The sequence below is a fragment of the Xyrauchen texanus genome, chromosome 47 (assembly GCF_025860055.1).
Source record: "Xyrauchen texanus isolate HMW12.3.18 chromosome 47, RBS_HiC_50CHRs, whole genome shotgun sequence".
Taxonomy (NCBI): Eukaryota; Metazoa; Chordata; class Actinopteri; order Cypriniformes; family Catostomidae; genus Xyrauchen; species Xyrauchen texanus.
Genome location: NC_068322.1, coordinates 10,690,427 through 10,715,879, shown reverse-complemented (window position 1 = coordinate 10,715,879; position 25,453 = coordinate 10,690,427). Strand labels below are relative to the sequence as shown.

Genomic DNA, 25,453 nt, shown 5'->3' with positions numbered 1-25,453 from the left:
ATGCACAAAGACCCATTGAGCTCAGAGTGGAGAATGCATGGTTGATGGGTTCTCTAAAAGGAGACGGGTCCACCGTAGAAGACTGATATTTTACCCATCCTCTTCTCCCCAGCTGACTGTGGTCTGTCACTCCCCCTCCTCCTCCTCCCTCTCTGTCTCTCTCTCTCTCACTCCTCACTTTGAGATCTCTCTGAGCTGTGCTCTTTGTGAAGCCGAGCCCACACCTTCACACACTGGCTGAGTGCAGCGGTCTGCGCCTGTATCAACTGGACAGAACGCGGTGGACAGGCATGGAACGCTTTCTTGTCTTTGTCAAACAGATACAGAGGTCCAGGAGACGCAAGGGCAAAAAGTACCGTCCAGAGGAGGATTATCACGAGGGCTATGAGGATGTTTACTACTATGCTTCAGAGCACCTGCACCGTAAGTGTTCCCTGCTAGCCCGCCTTGAAGAGGGATTACAGCTTGCGTATCAGTCATTGTTTTGCAATTGCCTGCATCACTAGTCTGGGGTGAGAATAGGGTACAATGAGTTAATGGATTATCTGCAGACCACAAACTCCTGTAGGGTCTTCAGCTTGCAGAAGTTGCGGTTCTTTGTCAGAGTGAGTGTGTTTATAAGGGTGTAGGTGTGTCTGTCCCCCCTCCCTCTGCCTGATGGATGGCTTCAGTCACTCACCATTTGTTTCTATTGATTTAGAGTATGTTTAATGCTGCGCTGGCCATTAAATGCACACGAGAGCAGACATTTATTGCCATACTTGCCCACTCACTGCTGAGCCACTGCTGAGCCGCTGCTGTTTGAGTGCTACTAAGTGTGTTTTGGATTTTCTACTGTTCTTTCTAACAGGTGAGAATTTTGTGTATGTTCCCATGTGCCTGTGTGCTGACACTAGGCATTATTTTTAACAGCATGCCGGTCTCAGGTAACTGTAGTGCTATGTTTTAAAAACACAACCGGAGTGTAGCATCTTTCAACAACCATTGTTCTACTATTGTCTATTATAAAACATGCCTTCAATCTATGCTACATCCATTTAAGCTGTTTCTCTACTCTGGCTTATATATCTTAATGCCCTTTGAATCCTTTCTGGGCTGAAGTTCTCTGGGGGACACTTGAATGATAATTAGCATTGTGCTCCACTGGCACTCTCTTACCTGTTTTGCCTGCCCCCAGGTGTCATAGGGTAATAACAGGGATGAGGGCAGGGAATCCTGTAATTCTCATTCCACAGCTCTCCTGGTAAAAGATGGACAGACTGAGAGCTGTTCAAAACAGATGTTTGCTGTTAGTAAAGCATTGCTTTTGTATTATGTCAACTTTAAAATGGAAAATTAGATCAAATGTGTATTACAGTTTAGTGTATACACAGTTTAGAAACAGAGGAAGTAATCACTATTCAAAATTATTGGATTGTCAAAAAAGGTGACACACACATTTGAATATGCTTCTTATGCTATGCAAATTCCTGATTTTTATTTTTTAACTTAATACTTTTTTCATATTTATACTAGTGGTCATCCAATTTATCGACAATGCTGATTAATCGGCCAATATTTTGACTTTTTTAATTATTGGCATCGGCCGATACGTTTTCCCGTTTGGCCAATTTGTTTCTTGAGGGTGCTGAAAATCACTTGCTTGCATGTGAAGCGATCAGACATGGTTAGTTTCGTTGTTATGTGTTATCGTGTTACTACAACAATAGACCGGTGTGCAACACATTGTCATTTAAACAGTCCGCATATCAGAGCCACGGTCGATACGTTTGAGCTCATAATGTTAAAGTGCTCACCTGTTTCATTCTCCCTCTCTCTCCTCAACAGCTCCCTGTAACTTTAAACTGTCTTGTCTAATGATAAAAAGGCAAATATCAATAAAACTAATATCATATACCGTCTGAAAATATGTGCATATCTCATTTAAACAGATGTAATTCATGAACCACGCGAAAATCCAACATTTTCTTCCCGCTGAGCTCTCATCTAATATCTTCCTCTGAAGCTCGTATTCTATCAGCCAGAATCAAAACTTCAGGATCAGGATCAATAGTTTTTCTGATTCCCAAATCATGACGGTCACTCTGTGACAATCCAGGCAGGTGATCCAGGCCGTTTAAAATGTCAGGAGATTGCTGCTCGTGCTGGATCCACACAAGCGTGTGAGTGCAACTTCAAAGTAAAAGTGCTTCATGTGTGCTATAAGTAAATGTCTTATTCACTATGCACTGTATGCACCATTGGTTTGATTCTGTATTTTTTTTGAAAATGCTATTGCTAACATGGACATGCCATCCATGGTTGCTGGACTACTGTGTGTATTGTTATTTCCTTCTTCCTAAAATATTACTAAATAAATTACTAAAATTTGACAACTAAACAGAAATAAGAAGCAGCTGCTATCTACCATTTAAAATACAATAAATATTTTTTACATTATTTTTTACAAAGTTACATTTGTATGTGAAATTGAGTAAATATAGTGCTAAATAAGAGTTTATAATTTTTTTTTGCAATTTTATTTTTATGTTATTTACTATATTAAATTGTGTGATATATCGGCATTGGCCACCCTGCTCTCTGGATATCGGGATCAGCCATTACAAAAACCCATATCAGTCGACCACTAATTTATACTTCCTCTACAGATCTCTGCACATACTTGAATGAACACATACTATTCTCTGTTCATATTATTTGTAAATATTTTATTCTTGTAATTCTGTCTAGCTGTTGCATTTATGTGAATACTGGAATGTTTTGTTAAAAAGTTATATTTCTTGGGTGTGAGCACACTTAACCTGTAAAACTCATTCTGATTCGTATTCTGAATCTTTAAGTAGCCTGAATCTTGGTATGTGTGCTTTTTTTATTTTATGAGTCATTATTTGAGTATAGTTTCAGTTTTTCACTATAAGTATATCATTAGGCTTGCGAATGTTTTAGGGTACTGAATCAGCTGTTAGTCAAACAGCATTAAAGTATAAGATAAACTCTTTGCTGTCAGATTTTGTGATGCCATGCATGAAGACACGGATTTGCACAAACAACGTTTTAAAATTGAGAATTTATACCTGCAGAACTTCCGCGTTCTCCTTCTCATTTCTAGCTTGTATTGAGAATGACTAGTGAAAACTGATTGCACGTCTAAATGTATTCAATCCACCAAGTGCTTTCTCTACTCATTGCATAGACATTAATCAACTTAAATTATTTTTGATCAGCGAGTTGGGGTGATTCTGATATCGCCTGATGGATGCAACCTGTTCACTAAATGGCTTCTCTCTTTCAAGCATGAGTATTAATCTCAGGTATTCGCTTTGATATGCAGCAGCAAAGTGCTCAGTACCAAAACATAGAATTAGACACCTAATTGGCTCAGCTGGAGTCTGAGTGAGTCATACAGAGAAAGTTAAAAAATAAATGACATTTGGAATATTTTTAGATTGCTAGGAGATGTGAAGATGTCATATTCTCCATTTACCGCTCAACCTCAGTTTGGCTTAACGCATTAGGTGTGTGTTAAATGTAATTGGACTTTGAGCAGCTAAGTACAGCTTGATGGGCACAAAGGGATCAGCTGCTAATTAAGCAATGACAAAACCCTGGAAATGTCACACTTGGACCTCCTTAACCCAGTCAGCCTCCCCTCCCTCATCTAGGGTCCCACGTTTCACCTCTCTCTTCATAATTTCTGCCTTGCTCATGTATAATTCACAGTCAGGTCACATTTTACAGTTCAAATTTCCCGAATTTTTTTATTTAATCTGTTCCTCATAAATAAATTGCTCATATTCATTCTCTTACAAACACCTTCACTGTTGCTTTCAACTGGATCATATGGAAATCCCTTTCCTCTGCAAACTGCGGTTTTATAAAGAACAATAGGATAAAGAATACTGTAACTATGTTTACTGTGTTTTAAGTGATGACTATGTGTCTTTGTTGAGAGAGACTCCCTAAATGAAACATTAGCTGCCTTCTTTTAGCTCAGGGCAAGTGTCCTTTCCGTGCTGTGAGGTTCCCTGAAACCTAATGCACAGTATTCATTTTGCTTGTTTTTTTTTCCTTTGTTCACAGGAATAGTCTTTGTCAAGTTTCTTTGCAGTACCAGTTTTTTAAAAATGTGAATCATTATGCAGAAGCACTAGTCAAAGACTTTGAAATTGAAACTGACTCAGTTTCAAAATGACCAGACCAGAATGTTTTATCTACATTAAATGGCACTGTGTACAAATTAAAATTACAATAACAAATAAAAGATTGCTGCCTTGCAATTTAGTTTAAAAAACATAAAATGGGGGGCCTGTGTAGCTCAGCGGTAAAATACGCTGGCTTCCACTCCTGGAGTTCTCTAGTTCGAATCCCAGTGCATGCTGAGTGACTCCAGCCAGGTCTCCTAAGCAACCAAATTGGCCCAGTAGCTAGGGAGGATAGAGTCACAAGGAGTAACCTCCTTGTGGTCGCTATAATGTGGTTTGTTCTCGGTGTGGTGCGTGGTGAGTTGAGCATGGATGCCGCGGTGGATGGTTTGAGTTGACGTTCTCAGATGCGGAGGCATCTGGGATTTATCCTCCGCCACCCGGTTTGAGGTGAATCACATTGGGAATTGGGCATTCCAAATTGGGGAGAAAAAGATGAAAAACATTTATTTATTGCTAGGTAAAGAGGATATACCTTAACCTCCTAAGAACAAGCATAACTAATTTTCCACATATCTTTTTTAGTTGTAACTAGTAGCATCTAATAAACCAACAACAACTAAAAAAAAAATCCTAGAGCACATAGTTTTCCTAAAAATGTAGGTCCACATATGTGGACAGTAGCACTAAGTTGTACAATTGTAAATAATACCAAGATTTTCATCAAATTGTTTCCAGGAGTGTTGGTTATTCATGTTTTTGAGACATTACTGACATTAGAGCTGATTTTCAATTTAGCTGAATAATAATTCTAATAATAATTCTATAATTACTGGCCACAATCATCCAATCACTGCCAACCATGTAAAAAAAAGAAAAGATTTGCATTATAAAATGCTGAATCTATGCACTTATTACCATTGTCCCAAGTCTGCCAAACATATTGAGTTGTCCAAACATTATGAGCAGCCTGAAACTGAACTTTTGGTTGGATTTTTGGAATGAATGCACTTATGCTCCCTTGCTCCTTATTTAGTGAATGACTTAACCTCCAGTGTGCTGTCTGTCTGCACTGTTCTCAGAACAGTTCAAAAGCCATTAGCCATTTAGAGTATCTGAAAGCCAAATGTTTCAGCTTTAGGATGAACCCATTGATTCTCCATGTGAAACTGCACAGTAAATATTGTACCATATTGTACAGTGATCAAATAATAATATAACAAAATTGATATGCAAATGAATCTAAATAACCTTCTGTTGTGTTAACTGTTGTGTTGAAAGTTATTCTAAATAAAAAAAACATATTTTGCCAACTTTTGAGGGAATAAGGTCCAATTTTCCACACATGTGGAGATCATGTTTATCAGCGTGCTGATGCACAAAAAATGTATGATTTCTTTTTTAAAGAGGCACATCAAATTAATCTAGAGATGCTACTCTTTACACTCCAACAGGTTTCAATGAAATATATTTATTTTTCTTCTTACCAGAGGCACTTTTGTTGGCGTTGTGCCCATATGAGTGCTTCACAGATATCAATGTCATACTGTTGTTTCACGTGACTCGGTGCGAAAGAAGTTTAACCCTTAAATGACAGTGTAGAGTGTTGTGAACAGTATTCGGTCAGTTTAAGTTCAATTAAATGTTGCATTGCGAAGCCAAAGTACAGTGTCCAAACATGTGGATGTGGGGTCACATGAGGCAATGACATACTGTACCTCGAGTGAGATTATATTGCCTTGTATGGAGTCATAAAGATAGCAACCAAGACTGTTGTGGCAGAATACTGTCTGTTTGGTTCCCAAAAAGAGAGTGGCATCACTTCTAACAGCCATCTCAGAGGAACTGGAGAGCTAAATCTAGGAACTTGCATATCAAAGGAGAAATCTCCCTAGTAGGTCACATTAAACCCCCCGGAAAAAAATTAATGCATACCAAATGTCTTCATTTTGTATGAAAAGAGAAACAAAATGTTTCCCTCTGATAAAATGTTCATTTGTTTTGTCCAAACTTCAAGAATAACACTCCCTTCCATTTGTCCTATTAGTTGCAGACAGTAGAAAATGATAACAAGGATTTTTACCCCTAACAAATACTGTTGGCTGTTCAGTTTAAATGATGGTTCCTTTACCAATTGAATGTCACAAGATTTTGCTTTACGAAGACACGTTGAAGCAGACCTAAATGAACATTTCCCCATAACCGTCTCAAACTCTTTTTGAATCAATGGGCAGGGTTTCTTGAAATATTGTTATTGTTATGGGGTGCGGCTGTTGCACAGTGGTAGCTGTTTTAGTCCCACGGTTGCTAAAGAAGGATAAAGTCGGGTATTTTAACAAGCTGCTCACAGTTAGTAGGTGATAATGAAGCCTGATGGTCCCTCCACAATATCCTCTACTCCCCAGTCACTATTCACAGTCAGCTGATGCTTCGTGATGCATTAGCATTTAAGCCAAGTGAAAGATGGTTAACTAAGGACTTCATTGTAATGCAGAGGGATTTTGTCTGCATTATACTGTCATCACTCTTGTTTTAGATAAAAAGTATTTGGCTCATGTTTATCTTTTAGAATATTTTTTTAGATGTACAATTGTCCATGACCCTCTTTTTGTTTACAGTCATGGCTTTATTTTTCTTCAAGTTCCAAACAGCTGGATATGGGGCAGAGCATACAGTACATTCCATGGAATCTAATCAAGCTTAGACAGCTTTATTTGTCCTTATTATGACATAACCTTAGTTCATGGCACTTCCTGTCTTTTATAATTGGAAGAGCTGTAGAAATAGTTTGCACTGGAAAAAAGTGGTAGATAAAAAATACAGTAGATGCCAGAATGTGATCTACAGACCATTCCAGTGCTCTCGGCTATCACGCCAGTGCACTGCCCCATTTACAATGGGCATTCTACTATTTTGTACTGTAAGGCCATCTCATCCTCCCCGCTGGAAATGTCCTCTCTGAAAGCAAAGGCATAACCTATTATCTCCCCCATTTCTCTGCATGCGATAGAGCCTTTAGCATCAAAGAGGCATGATGAATTTTGGTGTTGTGTAAGAGCCATTAAGAAATGCATTAATTTTCAATGGCAGTGCCATGTATCACGCACATCTTGGTTGAGACTAAGCAGTTCCAGGCCTCCACATTGGGTTTGAGTTGGTCATATCCACTACCGGTCAAAAGTTTTGAAACACTTGATCAATTTCTCTGGATATTAAAAATCATTTGATCTGAAGGTGTATGCTTAAATGTTTGAAATTATTCCAAATGATAAAGAAAAGCAGCCACTAAGTGCCAAACACAGGTGGGAACTCCTTCAATTCTGTTTAAAAAGCATCCCAGGATGATACCTGAAGAAGTTGGTTGAGAAAATGTAAAGAGTACATGTCTGCAAATTCTAGGCAAAGGGTGACTACGTATTATATAAAATATAACACAGCTAAAATATAACACAGTTTTGATTTATTTTGGATTTTGTTTAAGTCACAACATATTTCCCATAGTTCCATTTATGTTATTCCATAGTTTTGATGAGTTTACTATTATTCTAAAATGTAAAAAAAAAAAAAAACATTATGATAAAGAATGATAAATGTTTCAAAACTTGACCGGTAGTGTAGGTTGACATTTTCAGATAAGCAGAGTAAACAACAGCAATATTAACTCTTCTTCTAGTGATGGCATCTTAACACCAGCAATCATGGTGCTCTCCATTGCATCCACCAAAGCCCCCCAATAATTCATCCTTATTATTACTATGTCAGATGGGCTATCATGTTATTGTTCAATTTGTTGTCTGAGAAAACAGTTCTGATGTTCATCTTGCAACAAAAGTCAAAGTAAAGAAATCTCTGTCATTTTCAATTTGAAAGGAGGAATTGGCATATTCATGGCTAAACTGAATATTTTTTTGGCTAAATAAATCAGACTGATCGCACTGTAAACTTGGTGATAGTAGGAAGAGAGTTCTGCTGCTGAAATAGGTCTCTCTCTTAATTAACTTACTGGAATTTGAACCATTGACCCCAGTGGACGAATCTGTGAGTTTTGTTAAATGTATGGGAACGTGTGAGTTCCATTTCTGGGTTAAATGGTGCCAAAATATATTTTTTATTGTTTTTTGTAAATGATGTAATAAATTCAACAGAAATACATTTTTTTTAACTATACTCCCAAACCTAACTGTCATTGGATTAAAACAAAAATGCAATCTCTGAATCACACTCACTATTGTTAAGGTGAATGTAATTACTTACTGGTGTCCATTGGACTAGAACCCGTGTTTCAGAAGTTGCTTGCACAACGTCCTGTCAGTAGTGCTAGAGGAAACAATGATCAGAGTTGAAGTTATCCAGAAATATCTGATTGGGGATGACACTTCTCAGTAATTCAGTAGAATGATTTTAGGGTTGATTTTAGGGTACATGGTAATTTGTGAGCAAATTGTGATCACATTTCCTGTGTGATCATGTTAAAAAAGAAATGATGAGATTCTTTACGTCTCTTCCCACCATGCTGTAGAAAGGGCCCAAAGGATGTTACTTTTTTGGTGTCACAATTTTGACTTGATAAATGTAACTTTTTTGTATTATTGGAAAAAAATGTGGGACACTGCTAAATATGATGTTTTTGGTTATTAAAATTTGTTAATAATTATAAATATGAACTTTATAATATTTATGTATAATATTAAAATATTATTATTAAATATTATCCGTTTTTACTACATTGAGATTATGTCAAAGATATGACATCGTACAGTTTATCAAATATATAATAGTTTATATAATAGTTAATCAAACATAATTAATAGACTGCACAACAACAACATGGGATTTGTGCCTCTGATGCATAAATTAAACAATAGGACACCGAAGTGTACTGTATTCTTGGAAAGGGCCTTTATTCAAAAGTAATCTCTGTTAACGATGCTTCATGATGTCTTAATGTTGTTAGGCTAGGGGTGTGTGTCATATAGGATTGCGACACCATATCCAGAACTCAGTGAAATGGCTTGGCACATTCTCTCACAGCTTTCATCATCAAGTGCTTGTTGTACCCTCATAATGGCCCATTATGCCTGCAGCCTATCAGAAGTAGTGCTCTGGAAGAGCCCCTCCCCCCATCTTCTAGTCCCTGCATTTGTTTTACGCACTCCCTCTCGCTTGATCAAACTCCTCTTTTATTTCCATCTCTTTCTCCTTCCATTTCTCTGATTTCACTATTCTATATCTATCAACTCTGATGAGATCAAGACCCAAACTGCTGTGTACATACAGCACAGCACCGTAGGCTGTTTTTTGGTTGTAGCTTTTTCTCTAGCCTTCAATACGCTTGAATGGTTTCTTTGTGGAAATAATGTTCATTCAGGATAGATTTTGTTGTATGTGTAGTTGATGCATAACGTGATCGTTTTTTTTATCAACATCAAGATTTGAGGTTAAAATTTATACGGTAGATATGTATAAGGGTAAGTACATTTTGATTTTTAAAAGTGCAAATCATTCATATAGTCTATCAATGAATATGATGTCATAAAATTTGCATGAATTATAATTATGCATACCATGTCACACTGCAGGACATGTCAACTTTCCAAAAATGTCAACTAACCGTATGCCTTGTAGGCATGATAACAGCATAGTATGGCTACATGTATCTGCCAAACAAGTTTGAATTACTTGTTTTAAAACCAGTCATTCTGGCATAATTTTTGAGTGCATCTTCCGTTAAGACGTAATAGTCCTGTCTTGGCATGTGATTTCAAACTTCTTCACTGGAAGTGTTAAGAAATGTGTTAAGCCATGCTTAGCAATGATTGCTCACAGCAGTTGGATAATTGTCACAGCAGAGTGAATTACATTCGAATGATTAGTTTTGAAATGTGCATCAGTTGGTAACTCAAATTAGATGCCAACATTAGCTGACCCAAACAATGTGAAAAGTATGGGGTGATGTAAACCCTATGGGGCAAAACTCCCTTTATGAGGGAATAGCATATCTTTTTTCAACACCTCAAGGATAAAAGATGTGATAAACTGTTTTATTTCTTCGAGTCTCTGAATAATTACATAGTGCGGGTTGATTGCTGCTTTTTCTCAGACATCTCTGGCTGTTTTATGAGCTCTCTAAGAGTCTTATCCAAGACACCCACATTTGCTGTTCAAATGGGTGCTGACAAAATAAGTTAATTGAGTCTAGTTTAGTAAAATTGTTTGCTTATTGTAGAATCATTAGTGTGTCACCATACATCAGACCAAGATCAGCACTTTGGTCTATTAGCGATTCTACTGGCAGTTACTCTCAAACTGCATTTGCAGAACATAATTGAGTTATCTCAGTGCCACTACAAACACACGGTCTAACAAAATCACTACTAACATGATTAATCAAGACGCATTTTGTGATGCTTCTTTTTAGCCTAGGCAGATATTTGAAAAATGAGGAGAAATAGAGAAAACAAGTGAAGGAGTTACAGATGAGGCTTTGCAGGACTGACCTTTGGCTGTTTAAAAAATTTTTTTGTTGAGCTTACAGGGTTTCTTCACAGAGTGCCCAATCAACTTTGTTTGCCACAGTAGGGTGAGTGCCAGGATCACACCTGCGTGTGTGTGTGTGTGTGTGTATGTGTGTGTGCAAATGTGTGTGGGAGTTGGTAAAAGTGCTTATAGCTCTGTCAGTTGTACCTGGATCTGTTTACAGATTATTACTGTACTCCCACAAATCTAGCACTTGAATCTTTGCTCTTGTTTGTGGTATTCTGAAGGGGAGGCTTTTAAATAAACTTTAGAGATTGAGATTACTATACAACAGCTGATGTTCAGATATTATAGGCTTGTTTTCCTATGTGACATGTAGTGTTACAGATGTACACGTCTTTTAATACATCAAAGATCAGCAAAGACTAGCACCCCCCACCATCACACCCTGTTGAAGCACTGCGGTGCTCTGTTAGTATTTACTACTGTTGTGAATATTATTTACATGCTACATCCTCTCAATCTGAACTGTGCAGTCCAACCATGATGCATTACTGCTTCAAAGGTTTTCTAAATCTGAATCAATGTGTCACAATATACAAGTGAACCTATTTAGCCATTCGAAATTATATTATACAGCCTCTCTTTGTCAAGATCTAACTGTAGTTTTTAATCAGCCAGGAGTTCATAAAAGAAAATTAGTTCAGAGGATAAATGGCATAGGAGTTATGTTGTTCAGCTGAGCATAAAAGTGCAACAGTGTGGGGTACTGTGGAAAAAAAGCTGGCCTGATACATGGCCTCTTCCCAGATGTGCTTGCTTTCCTTTCCTCTCATCCAAGTCCAAAGTAGCATTCGAATTGAATGAGGCATTTGAACAAAAGAGAAGTTCTTCTTACCCCTCTCTCACATACACAGCAATATTTTTCTTAATATTCTTTACTGGACCACAGCACCAATGCTATTCAGCAGTGGTGCAACTGAAAATAAATTATATTTTTAAAAGGTTTTCACAGACTTAATTTCACTTAATTAATGGTCGAGGGTGGGTAAATAATACATTTTTAAATATTGAAGTAAACTAACCCTTTAAAACCATCAGTAAATGCTTAAGGTATCACAAACTAAAAAAAAAATATTCCGGATTCAAAACAATTTAAGCTCAATCCAAAGCATTTGTGGCATAATGTTCAGGCAAAAATGTATTTGGACTTGTCCCTTTTAAAATCTGGGTTAAAGGAAAGCACTTATAATGGAAATAAATAGGGCCAATCCATAACTGTTAAAATTCTATTTACTGTTTAAAAAGTATAGCTACAAAAATGCAAGTAATTTGGACCACTTATGTGGGTTTTGAAGTGTTACCCCCGCTGCAGAAACAGCATACTGTAGGAAACACTGCACCATTTTTGTCTTGGTAGCTCAGTGTGCTTAAACATTGCAGGTGTGCACATGTGGCATTGCAAATGCACTGGGTGAGTGCTCTGGCTCTGGCTTTTATAGACAATAGCCTGGGAAAACATCTCCTGTCGTTATGCCTCTTTGTCCAACAGAAGCTTCTAACCCTACTTCCCCCTGTCTGAAAATCAGTTCCTTTTGTTAAGAGAGCCAGGAGTTTAACGGACAACCGAGAGAGGAAGCTTGAGGAGCTTTTGGCACTTCTGAGTAAAAAAACGACTTCTTTTGCTCTAGTGGAACTCTGAAAAGCCATTGTTGTATCTACCCAAGGGCACTCAGAGACGACTGTGTAATGCCCCTGCTATCTGAAGTGCTTAATAAGTTATACTTAGCTTTTCTAACTCGAACAGAGGAAACAATGGCTATAAATTAAAAGTATGAAATGGCCGGGCCTGGTCCCACATTAGATGACAAGTGATTGGAATTAGAACATCCACTGCTCTTTATAAGAGTGTGAGTTTATAACAGGGCTGTCTGTATGTGTGTGTTCACTGGAGGTCCGCCTATGTTTATATGGCTCTTAAAAGAATAGTTCACCCAAAAATTAAAATTTTAAACTTTACTCACCTTCATGCCATTTCAAACCTGTATGCTTTTATTTTGTCCATTTAAACACAAATGAAGAATTTATGAAGAATCTTCACACAGCTCGTTTCCATAGAGTGACAGTTCATTGCATCAAATAGGACAAAAAAGCACCACAAAAATGGTTTATACAACTGTGGAACATAACTCACAAATCAAATTAACAGCAAGCGACAAGTTTGACGTCGATGATGTTTGGTGACATGTCATGACATGATGTCACTGACGTTGGGTAAATAATAACAATTTTAATATTGGATAAAACTAACCCTTTAAAACATAACTGATACAGGAAGCATCCTTGTTTTTGAATAGGAGATCTTGAATGAGAACAAATGCAGGCAGGAACTAGTTAAAGGTTTAATGCATTTGACCTTTATGCTATTTGTTGAATGCAAAAAGCATATTTATGGGGGAGCTTTTGAATCTGACAGCTTGTGTGTATTTCATATTGACTATGAAGCTAGGAGAGACAAGTTAACAGAGTAATTATGGGCTGCAGAGAAAAGCCTGAATCATGTGTGAGTGAATCATAGTGCAATTCAATATGGGCCTCTTTCCCAGTGCCTGCAGCTGGCAAGACTACAATACCCAGAATACACTAAATGTCTAAATGTCAATCTGCCATGCATGCAAATTGGAAGTTTTCTGTCTATTCTACTGTTACTGGTATCCACAATTGTTAAAACAGGGGCTAGTGAATCTGAGCAATGGAGGCAATTGTAGAACACATTCCAGTCTAGCATGTATCCTTATACTTGGAGTAAAAATGCACAGTATTTAACACATTTCAGTGTTACAACAGAGACAAACAGACAACATTGACTCTCTTTAGCTCTTCCAAGACTTAGTGTCAATCTTTATTTGAAAATTAACAGAAATTAGAATATTAAAGCATTTTAAGCTCTTAATTGTAAGCACATATTCTGCTACAAGATATCTGTTAAAGAGTGCATAATCTGGAAAACGTTGATTCCAGTTAGTTTATAAACTGTAAGTAGGATAAACAGAGCAGATTTTTGTTCATTCTAAATTATAATTGTCACAAAATTGTCTTGCATCACATTGGATTTATATTACCAACACTGCCTTTGGGCTGTAGATTAATTTTGGGGATTCTTAAGCACTGCTAAAACTTGAGCACTGTAAACGTTTAATCTCACCAAGTACAGAGCTCTGAAATAAGGCTAACCGAGAATAGAAATTCCAATAGCTCTTCTGCAACATCAATTACAGAAGCATTTGCTTATCATGTGGTAATTACAAACCGGTGCTTTATGGGAAGTTTCGTTTTGTATTAACAAGTTTATCTCTCTTGTACCTTTCACATATACCAGTGATTTGCTTTTCTGCCAGCTCTTTACTGTATTTCTCTGCTTATTGAAAACGTTAGTGCCGTTACGCTCTGTGCTCCATTCAGGGGGTGGGGGATGTTCTGTCCAATAATTGTAGATTCTGCCTGGTCATCTACTATCATTTTTATGTTATTTGCCAGCTTTCATGTTCCAGATAGGCAGAACATGATGTCTCATGATGAGATACTATATGGCCAAAAGTATTTTGACACCCAAACACCACACACATATGTGCTTGTTAAGCATTCAAAACCATTGGCATTAGGGAGTTGACAAAAGCTACCACTTTTCTGGAAAAGCTTTCCACTAGATATTGGATCATGGCAGTGGGGATTTACTCCCTTTCAGACATGAACATCAGTGGGGTCAGGTACTGATGTTAAGTGATGAGGCCTAGCTCGCAGTCAGCGTTCCACTTCATCCCAAATATGATTTTCTTTTCTTTATGGTACTCACTTTGTGCACAGGGGCATTGTCATACTGAAAGTTGAACAGAAAAGGGCCTTCCTCAAACTGCTGCCACAAAGTTTGAATCACACAATTATCTGGAATGACATTGTGTGCTAAAGAATGAAGATTTTGTCGTCTTTGTATTTAACAAGCTTATATAAACCTGATAATTAAAAAGGGTGTCTGCATACTTTTAGATTAAGCATCATCAGAGTAATACCAATCCAAAAAATATGACGACACATGGCTGCCAGTACAACAATAGCACTAGTGCAAGTGCGTCATTCCAGTTTTGAGCATGTGCATACTGTGAAACCACTTTGCTTTTTTGTACATAGTGTAAGGAGTTGAGATTAATTGCATTGCATTACTGCATGGCCCAAGTCAGCATCAATCATTCAGTTTAAGGTGCATTGTGGAGACTTAAATGTATTGAGTTGATTCACCACTGAGGTGAGCTGGTACATGCTGGATGACTTAAACATGGTCTTGTGCACCACATGGGGGCTGGATAAAAATAGAAACCCTTAGTTTGTGTTGTCATTTTGTGAGTGCTGCATGCAAACTAGCAATCTTAAAAATGAGCCCTACCTCCCACTGTCACATTACATTTACTGGGGCTACTGGTGTACTAGGTTGTTTTCCTTGAATGGATTTCATCCTGTTATCAAGAATAATCAAATAATTTGTTTTTTGACTGGGTATTCTAACTGACCTTATTCTAACCTTGTATGTTTCAGATAGCTTGAAGTGGTTTGATGTTAAGTGTTGACACGGATCTTGCACATTGCCTTGACAGAACCAGAGAGTTTAATGTGTTATATTCTCCCTCAAGCCTCATCAAGCTAAACTTGCTTCAGTGCCAAGCCATTTCAAAGCTATCATTTCCTCATGACCAACTAATATTGCAGTAATCCCATGATGGTTTTCTAGAGTTGGGAATGGTGAAAAGGTATATTCAGAAAAGGTAAACATTTTTAAGAAATACCATACAGAATGAGTTCATGACACTTTGTTCCAATAACTGTTCTTGAATATCTGCATTCTTCAGCCAATATGGAAACCTAAAATAGCGGTCGACCAATATGGATTTTTAATGGCCGATGCTGATATCCAGAGATCATGGTGGCCTATAGGCCGATGCAATGCAGATATATCACACAATTTAATATAGTAAATAACAAACATTCAATTACTAAAAAAAAATATATATAAACCCTTATTTAGCACTATATTTACTAAATTTCACACAAGACAAAAAAAATAATATTGTATTTTAAATAGTAGATAGCAGTTTCTTCAGATTTTTGTTGTAATCAAATTTTAATAATTTATTTGCACATGAAGAAATTTTTAATATATTAGAAAGAAGTAAATAACAGTACACACAGTAGTCCAGCATTTTTGCATTTACTCTGAGTAGCTGGGTAGCTCAGCGAGTAAAGACGCTGACTACCACCCCTGGAGTTCGGGAGTTTGAATCCCAGGGTGTGCTGAGTGACTCCAGCCAGGTCTCCTAAGCAACCGAATTGGCCCGTTTGCAAGGGAGGTTAGAGTCACATGGGGTAACCTCCTTGTGGTCGCTATAATGTGGTTTGCTCTCGGTGGGGCATGTGGTGAGTTGTGCGTGGTAGCCACGGTGGATGGCGTGAAGCCTCCACACATACTATGTCTGCACAGTAACGTGATAAGGTACATGGATTTACGTCTCCGATGTGGAGGCAACTGATATTTGTCCTCCGCCACCAGGATTGAGGCGAGTCACTACACCACCATGAGGACTTAGAGTGCATTGGGAATTGGGCATTCCAAATTGGGTAGAAAAAGAGGAGAAAAAACAAAACAAAAAAACAATCGCATTTACTCAAAAAATACCAAATCAAACCAAATGTACATACAGTGCATAGTGAATAAGACATTTATTTGTAGCACATGTGAAGCGCTTTTACCTTAGGCTAGACCCAAAAATGTAGGCAACTGACTTGCTACTTTGCTGCCTAATCAGATACTGGCTTTACTGACATCTGCTTTGAATGAACTTAAGGAAACTGGTCTCTGAACTGTTTGAAAAGCACCTTATTTTCATCCTACCTCTGTATACAGCCTCCGTTGGCAGCATTTTCCTGGTTTCGGAAGCAGCCTTAAAGTTGCACACACGCGCTTGTGTGGATCCGGAGCGAGCCTCAATTTCTTGACAGTTTAAATGGCCTGGATCACCTGCTTGGCTTGACCGTCATGATTTGTGAATCAAAGGAAGGAACTTTTTTATCCTGATCCTGATGTTTTTGATTCTGGCTGATAGAATTCATTCTTCAGATGAAGATATTGGATGAGCACTCGACAGGAAGAAAATACTGGATTTTCACAAGGTTCTTGAATTACATCTGTTTAAACGATCTGTTTAATATCTGCATATTTACAAACGGAATATACTAAAAGTTTTATTGATATTTGCCTTTTATGATTAGAAAAGTAAGTTAAAGGTGACAGGGAACTCTTGAGGAGAGACTGTTAGTATACGTGCTTCAGAGGAAGATGTATGAGCTAACCAGAGGATGCTGGATCTGCTGAAGTTGTGTGAGGTTTGTTTATTACATCTGTTTAAATGAGAGATGCACATATTTTCAGATGGTATATGATATTAGTTTTATTGATATTTGCCTTTTTATCATTAGACCAGACAGTTTAAAGTTACAGGGAACTGTTGAAGAGAGAGAGGGAGAATGAAACAGGTGAACACTTTAACATTATGAGCTCAAACGTATCGGCCGTGGCTCTGATATGCGGACCGTTTAAATTATACTTTGTCTATTATTGTAGTAATACGATGGCACATAACAACAAAATGAACCATGACTAGTCATTTATATGTTTCAGTTACTTCACATTCAAGCAGGCGATTCTCAACTCCATCAAGAAACAAATCGACCAAACAGGAAAATGTATAGTCTGGTGCTGATAAAATAAAAAAGTCAGAACAATGGCCTCGCCGATATATCGGTCGACCACTACACTAAAATACTCTAATGTCTGATTGATGCTGATGACTGAAATGCACATTATTTATATTCTGCCATATCAAACTTGAAATAAACCAATAACTATTACTATGTTATGTTATGTATAAAAGATTGTGAGACTTAAAACAGAGCCATACCTGACTGTTTAGTCATATGACAATACTTTAGGAAAAGAGTTTTGTTATAGTAAAAACAAAGTTATTGTAAAGAAACCAGGACCACTAAATTCTTTCTCCTTCCCTAGTTACTAATATATATATTGTCTGCATCCATTTTAAAGGATTATTAGGCCCATTCAGTGGGTTAAAGACTGTGGCATTTAGTGAGCACACCAGAGGCAAGGAGGATGGAGCTAATTGTTAATTTCCACACCAAAGTTAATTATTGCAGGTAACCTTTATAGCCATTAAATCGCTTCATTAATTATCATTAGTGTCGTTAAAGGACATTTTCCTGCTGACCAAACCCGAACTAAGAGGCACAACTGGAGATAGAATAAAACCTCATCTACGTCCTTGGGACAGTGACATTTTGCTGGGTACTGCTTTGTGCAAGCACCTTGTAATTTCCTTCCATTGATTTTCCACAGAGATGCGCACATCATGATGTTTAATGCCTCATCTGTCACACAGGCATTTGTCTCTAAGTCTAGGACACAGCTCTATCTTTACTGTCAACATGTTCACCTCTGCTCAGTGCCTCATGCTGTCCCTCATTCTTGAAATTACATATATTTCAGCTGTAACTGCTGATCTTGGATCAGTTTTCTCGCATGGTCATCTTAAAAGGCTGTGTATTTATTTGTTTATTTATAAGGTTAAAATGTGTTCTCCTATCCCAACATATTATGCAGGGATAGCGAAAAGTATTTCGTTTTTTTTATTTTTATTGACTGAAAGTTCCATTCTAATGTAGTTATCAAACTCAAAATGTAAAATAACACTTTAAAAGTTGTTTTTTTCTGCAGGGATGAAACATAAGTGAAGAGGTAATATAATATTCAAAACCACTTACAAATAAAACTTAGAATGATGAATAAAGATAATTTTAGCCTAAAGAGCCCTTTTGTGCCAAAGTATAAAATATGTTTGTATATAGAAACTTCTGGTATAAATGGTTCAATGGAGTTTGTAGAACTGTAATGAATAGAGAATAGAATTTCTAATAGTGTGGGGCAGGAAATTGCATTGTCCCTATTTGTAATACTGTTTAATACTGAACCTTCCCTGATCATCCAGGCTGTTAAAAGAGGGCTGCACTTATTTGGAATACAATACAAAACATTATGGGGTTTGTTATACCATCTTTATTCTCTACCTTATTGATTCCCTTGACAATAAAGTCAAAGGCTGACTTAGCTGTGGCTTTAAATTGCAATTATCAAGATTGGCAGAGAGAATGTGTGATACCAAGGAGAACCAAAAGAGATGCAGAGGGAAATTGTTGGTGTAAATTAAATCAATATGAACACTGGCAGACTGTTGAACAGAGGGCTCTACCAGTTCAGTTAAGGACTCAACCGTTAAAACAAATAGCTTGCGGCATAAAACAAACTGAACATAATGCAGCATTTGGAGTACCCTTGCAGCAGACAGTGTTTAGACCATTGCTCATGACTTTATAATGATCATAATTATTAATAATCGTAATAATTAAGTCTAGAGAGAGACATTGCCCTGCTCTAGTATTGACTAATAAGTTTTAGATTGTAAAAAATAAATAGAAATACAATAAAATTGTATTTACACATGCTGTAAATTTGTGACTTTATTGTTTTGACTTTGTCTACATCATGCAATTTACGCTGTAATGGAGCTGCCAATTTCACGCATTAATTTTGTGTTACTAACTATTACAAATAATCATGCCCCTAGATCCAGATGTACATTAAGCAATAAAGATTGTCCTACCATTGGAGTAACATTTAACTACTTTGAACATGTGCTTAAAACGCGACACTCATTGCACTAGATGATTAAAAATAGCTAGAAGTAACGCAACAGCCAAAAAACTTCAGTACACATATACACATAGACCAACAATAAAAAAATGGCGCAGATGGAATACAATGACACGTCCAGTGTAAACGGCCCTTTAGTATTCCTTGGATAAATTGACAAACTCGGGTGCAAACTGGATTGCTTTCGAATGTAGACCAGTGATGCGCTTTTGTTCAATTAAATAAAAATAAAGCAAATAATATATTAACTTTTTGCATTGTCTATTCTATGCTTTCATCTGCCACACAAATTTTATTTCTTCAAATTAGCTTCATTTGGGGCCTTTTCCCTTCAAGTATGCAATTAATTTAAATTAATTTGATTTCTTGTAATACATTTGATGGAAGCCCTAAAAAAAGATTATTTGCATCCTTCCTCTGTCTTCAGTGACTTAATTGTTTTACAGTGTCTACATCATGCATTTTGTGCTCTGATTGTCTGATATTTAAACACTATTTAAAAGTATCCATGCATTGTCTAGTGTTATCTCTGGTTCCCTTTCTACTGCTGTACCAGAAAGCCACCCTCATCTCTTCTCTCCTCTCTTCGCTGTCCCAGTAGTGTTCCAGGACCCTTAGGCAGTGGCCTCATTTTCCTTTCTTATCTCTTCTTTTTGTTTGGTCCTCTGAGAGCTCAGCTCCTCCTGAGAAGCTTGTGAATTCACATTGAGTCTTATTTCAGAGTGACTCTTTTAAAGCCATCTGTAATTACAATTGCTGCTCCTGAGTGAGCTCAAATTTGACTGGCTCATTTTGATTCTTAACTGCAGGCTCTGACGTCATCATTTGGCTTTGATTAGAACAGATGTGAATCAAAGATCACACAAACTATCAATTTAAGGTGGAATCCACCTCTGGCTTTAGACAGTTGATGGATGGAAGCTTCTCCAAATAACTTCCTTACTACAGCTGCCATAAGACTTTTGCTTTGCTCATTGTTCCTGATTGAAACACGCAGTATTGTGTTTGAAGCATGAAAGCTAGCCAAATAGTAGTTCATACTTGGCCATTGTCAAATCAGCTCATTTACTCTAACAAAGTCTAACGTTCCGACAATATGTGTGGGCTGCCATATGAGAGAGGTCCTAGCATGTAAAAAACAAAACTATTAGCTACTTTTCTTGCCTGTGATTTTCAGTCTTGCATGCATATTTATAAGCAAACATGAAATTGATAAACGTTCCGTTGACTAAGCGTCTCTGGTAATTGTGTTTTATTAATTGGTGCGGCAAAGTACTGTGCATTTTGTTGCATGAGGAGTCTGGGCAGATAGAGGGGGGCATTTACAGTCTCAATCAATGACCGTACTCATCTATTTCACTGAATTTTAAGCTTCCTCTCCATCAATGATGTTTTTACACTGCCCCTCTGTCCTTGACAGTGACATCGCAGTAGGAAGGAACTGGTGACTCCTGCAGAACCAAATGGTCCATTACATTCACAGACTCCAGCGTTTCTCTCTTGGTCCTAGATATAATATTGTCACCTTTTCAATGGTCCCTTTATAACTTATCAAAGTTACAAATTTATTTTCTATGAAGATTTAATAATGTAGAGACATTCTTCTTTTTTTTTCTTCATCTTTTTTTGGATTTTTATAAATGCCATTATGAATTTGTAAGTTATCTACTTTATCTTAGTGGGGATTTTTTTTTCTTTCTTCTAGCTATTCATAGGCCTAGCCATTATATTAATAACCTGCTAAGCTTTTCAAAATCATATTTACTGGGTTTTTATTATTATTATTATTATTATTATTATGTATTAATGGGTAGCTATTTTTATAATATGTGGGTTGAAATGAAATACTTTTGGAAAGTTGACATCCTGTGGTCTGACATACTACTTTAAATGGCATTTTGATCATAGTAATTATAATTATTATTTATACATTATTATATATTATTCATATAAATGTAAATGTAAAATTATTCATACTTCATATCAATTTAAAGGCTATTTAGAATGTTCTTTCAAAAATGTATTTCTGTTTAAAATGTACTGGAAAAGGCAATAGATTAAAAATGGTGAAAAACCTGAAATTATGACCAGTTACATGAGCTAAGATGTAAATGTTTTCTTATAAATTCTGAATATTTTTAGCTAAAACCTTTAAACTGATAAAGAAAACTGCATCAACTATGCAAATGCTTCACTGCATTTTCTTATGACAAAATTCCACCAAACCTAAACGTCAGCCATGGGTAAAGAAATAAACTAATTAGAGAACATCAAAGTTGGCCAAAAATTAAAAAAAGGAAATTCAAAGTGCTGACAGTCATAAAGCTACTCCAATTCCATCTCATTATTTCACTAATTCAATTGGATGGAGAGGCAGTGGCTGACTAAAAAGTTAATTGCTGTGACTTTTGCCATGCTTGAAATTAAATGAGCGTTGTTCAGGTGTGGAATATTCTGAAAACATGCACTAAACATCTTTGTGTTTTCAAAATGTAGATTTCCTAATTTGAAGATACAAGAAATTAAGGGATTGGAAATAGTTATATATATATATATATATATATATATATATATATATATATATATATATATATATATATATATGTATGTATGTCTTTGTGTACAACAAAAGGTGTTTTATTAATGTAGTGTATGTTTTTGAGTGATTAAGTTGGAGTGTTCATAAAATCCTATTGTGGGGCTTCATAATGCACAGACAGTGATTCAGTCAGGGTCCTCAGCCGATCCAAATAAAGGGCTTAAGATAGAGAAAAGGATCAGGGCCTTTCTAAAGCAAAATCCATTTGTAGTGCATGTCCTACATAACTGACTGCTTTCAAACAACCCACACAAAAGGTGTGAGTCAGCGGCCCTCTATGGAGTCTTTTGTGAGTGAGGGCCATCATACTGACGGGCCATAGAGGATGGAGCTGTATAGGGTGAGGAGAATCAAGAGGTTTGTTGATCATAGTGCATAAAGTACATTATGACATTAAATATTTTTTTTATTATTATTAGTTTTTTTCAGTAGTTTCTGGTAATGAGAATGCTTTAATATCCTTTTGTGATTTTTTGTTTTGTTTGTTGTTGTTGTCATTTGGAGCAAGTGTAAAATAACTGAAGTTTTCCCTAAAAAATGGCAAGTTTGATATTTCTCAGCAACACAGTGGGACATTTTCTCAGGAAGTTCTTGAACACAATTGACTTTCTGTAAAAAAATAACATACACTCTACTCTGAAGTAGTGCTGAGTTTGGTTTAAAGGAATTGTTTACACAAAAAGGAAAATTCTGTTATGTTGTTCAAAACATGTAGCTTTCTTTTGTCTGTGGAACACAAGAAGAACAATTTATAAGAATGTTAAAACTGCTTTTTCCCATTCAACGAAAGCATACAGTGACCAAGGGCCATAAAGTTTAGGAAAATGCTTAATAAAAATAACTAATCCTTAAAAATTATGCTCACAATTCAGCGTCTTATCCAAATAGCTTTGTGTGAGGACAAGACACAATTTTAAATAGTTAAAAACTAAAAACATTTCCCTCCTCCTAAGCTCTCAAATCTCACACTTCCACATATTTAAAAAGACATGCAAGGTCCAATGACATTTGGTGTGACTGATGTCAAATGTCATATTTTGACACCAATTTTGAATATGCACATGTGCAAATGACATGGTATGGTGGATGGGAAAATCTTTAGTGAATACTGAAATCATCTGATTAACGTGAAACTGTTTTTTGGCCACATTTGGCTAAGCAAATTAATAAATATCCTGCTAACTAACCCGAAAACATGTTCAGAGAGGATCAAAGGACAGGATGAGCTCTGTGAAAGAGTGAAATGATGGAGGAAATGAAGTCTGAAGAGAAGTGACTGAAAGATTCTGGGGGGAAAAAATACTGTGGATTGGATTATTTAATTTTTATTTAGCACCCCACTACAATCAGAGTTAGTATTTTAAACAACACAAGGTACATCGCAATCTTAGGTCTCAAAAATATGGTGCACAGTGAAACAACTGGCTATTTGTAGGATATGGCTGTAGAGAGACATTCAGCTTCAGGCTGCTGTGTAATTTTGCTTATTGTTACAGTGGTGTGTTTCACACGGGTGAGATGTCTGACAGCCTACTGGATTGAGTCTTCAGATGTTCATATTAGTCATGCTTTAGTGTGTGTGTGTGTGTGTGTGTGTGTATGTGTTTCATAATGTCATTGCATCAAAAACTATACACTCTCATAATGGTGAGTGGTATGACCAGAATCTTATATCACAGTATGAGCAATTTTATATTGCGGTAACAGGGGTTAAATTGGGCTGACATGATCCGGAAGGGCATTCCAGCACCTTTGTAAAAAATAAATAACTGACATTCAATTTACAATATACTTCTTGTTTTTGTGTTTGTTTTCTAGCAAATACAGTAAATGTAGGCTACTGTATATAGTTCTATCACATGGCATACTGTATATCACTGATAGTTATGACTATAAATTCTGACAGGATGAGCCACATTTGAAGCCATTGTAAAATAGTCAATATCCACACAGCTCTGTCCGCGCATCAATTTAATTCTATAATAATGCATCAAGTTGTCATAACAGATAAACTTTGCTTCACCTCTTGCCCAGCAAACTGCCTAACGACAAGCTCTTCCTTGTCATGACTTGTTCAGGACTCGTCCTGCTCTTTATTTTCACATTACTCTATATTTCTTTGTTTTTCTCACCTCCAAATAACATATAGTTGTCCTCGCCACTGATAGTCATGCAAATATACCTGCCATGGTATAAACGGAATGGCAAAATCCATATGGTTGGCACATTTTTTACCACCACACATCATATTATATAGTATACTATAATCGTAGAGGTAGAACGATATATCGGTTTTATTGATTTAGCTTTTTGGAACTATTGTTATCTGCAAAAATCTACGGTGATATTTGCAGATAGTTTTTTTGAGTCCCCGGGGGGGTTTTGGGCTTGTTTATACTTAAAAGTCCTGCGCTATGCACCAAATCTTTTTAAATGTATTTTATTTATTTAGGACTCTTTGTCTGTGGCCATCATAGTAAGGAAAGAATGAGATTTTTTTACATTCTATAAATCAGTTTTAAAAACTATCGGCCGATTAATCGGTTATCAGCCTTTCCCACACCTTAGTTATCGCTGTAAGCAAAATCCACTATCAGTCAACCTCTACATCATACCAATCACCCCTACACTATCAAAATATGACATTTATTTCCAGAGTAGCAAAGAATTATGGGTAGACGTTCAGAAAAGAATACTAGAAGGTCCATAAAGGTTAAAGAGACTGGATTGTAAAGGATTGTAAAGCTTAGTGTTTGCTGTAGTGGCCCAGTAAAGGTCAGTGCACTCGGCTGTGGTATTAATCATAGAGACTCATTGATAATTTAGCTGCATGGGCAGCTCTTGGGTCACAGGCATCATTGGCTCCTGTAAAGTCCAGTCACGCACTCTTTCACCGAAACTGATACACACATTCACACACACTCTCGATTCGTGTTTCATTCTCTCATATTTTTGCACACCTTCCACTGCTCACAATAAACCTGTAGATTGCAATGCAGCACTGCACCAGAATAGGGAAAGACAGGACAGGACATTAATCTAGAGTCACATTTTCCTGTGTTCCGTACTTACACTTCCTGCTTCCAAGCGGAACACAGAAACAGCCCTATTTTAAGAATGCATTGCTTACCTGAGGCCTAAAGCTTTTAAAATTAGATTCCACTTGTGCCCCTGGAAGCTACCTCTCTCCATATTACATGAGTCATTTGTCAGCATAGCTGATGGCTTACTGACACACATGCCTCTCATAAGCTACTACTTGATTAAGAGCATACATATATGATTTTAGAAGTCATGATTACTTCTGTCTTCTCTGTTAGGCCATGTTCTGCTTTGGAGCTCTACTGAGATAATAATTACCTGTATATTTTATGTGCAAAATATGTCTTAGCACTTTCCTAGCTGACA

General features: G+C 36.8%; 1 protein-coding gene across 2 annotated transcripts in view; it reads left to right on the top strand.

The window, feature by feature from the left end:
* Positions 1–290: 290 nt before the first annotated feature.
* LOC127638734 (glutamate receptor-interacting protein 1-like) overlaps positions 291–25,453 on the top strand; it is a 190,597-nt gene continuing 165,434 nt past the window's right edge. For both annotated transcript variants that reach the window (XM_052120428.1, XM_052120426.1), the window contains exon 1: positions 291–423. In XM_052120428.1, coding sequence (XP_051976388.1) covers positions 291–423 — 133 coding nt within the window. The remainder of the gene's footprint in view (positions 424–25,453) is intronic.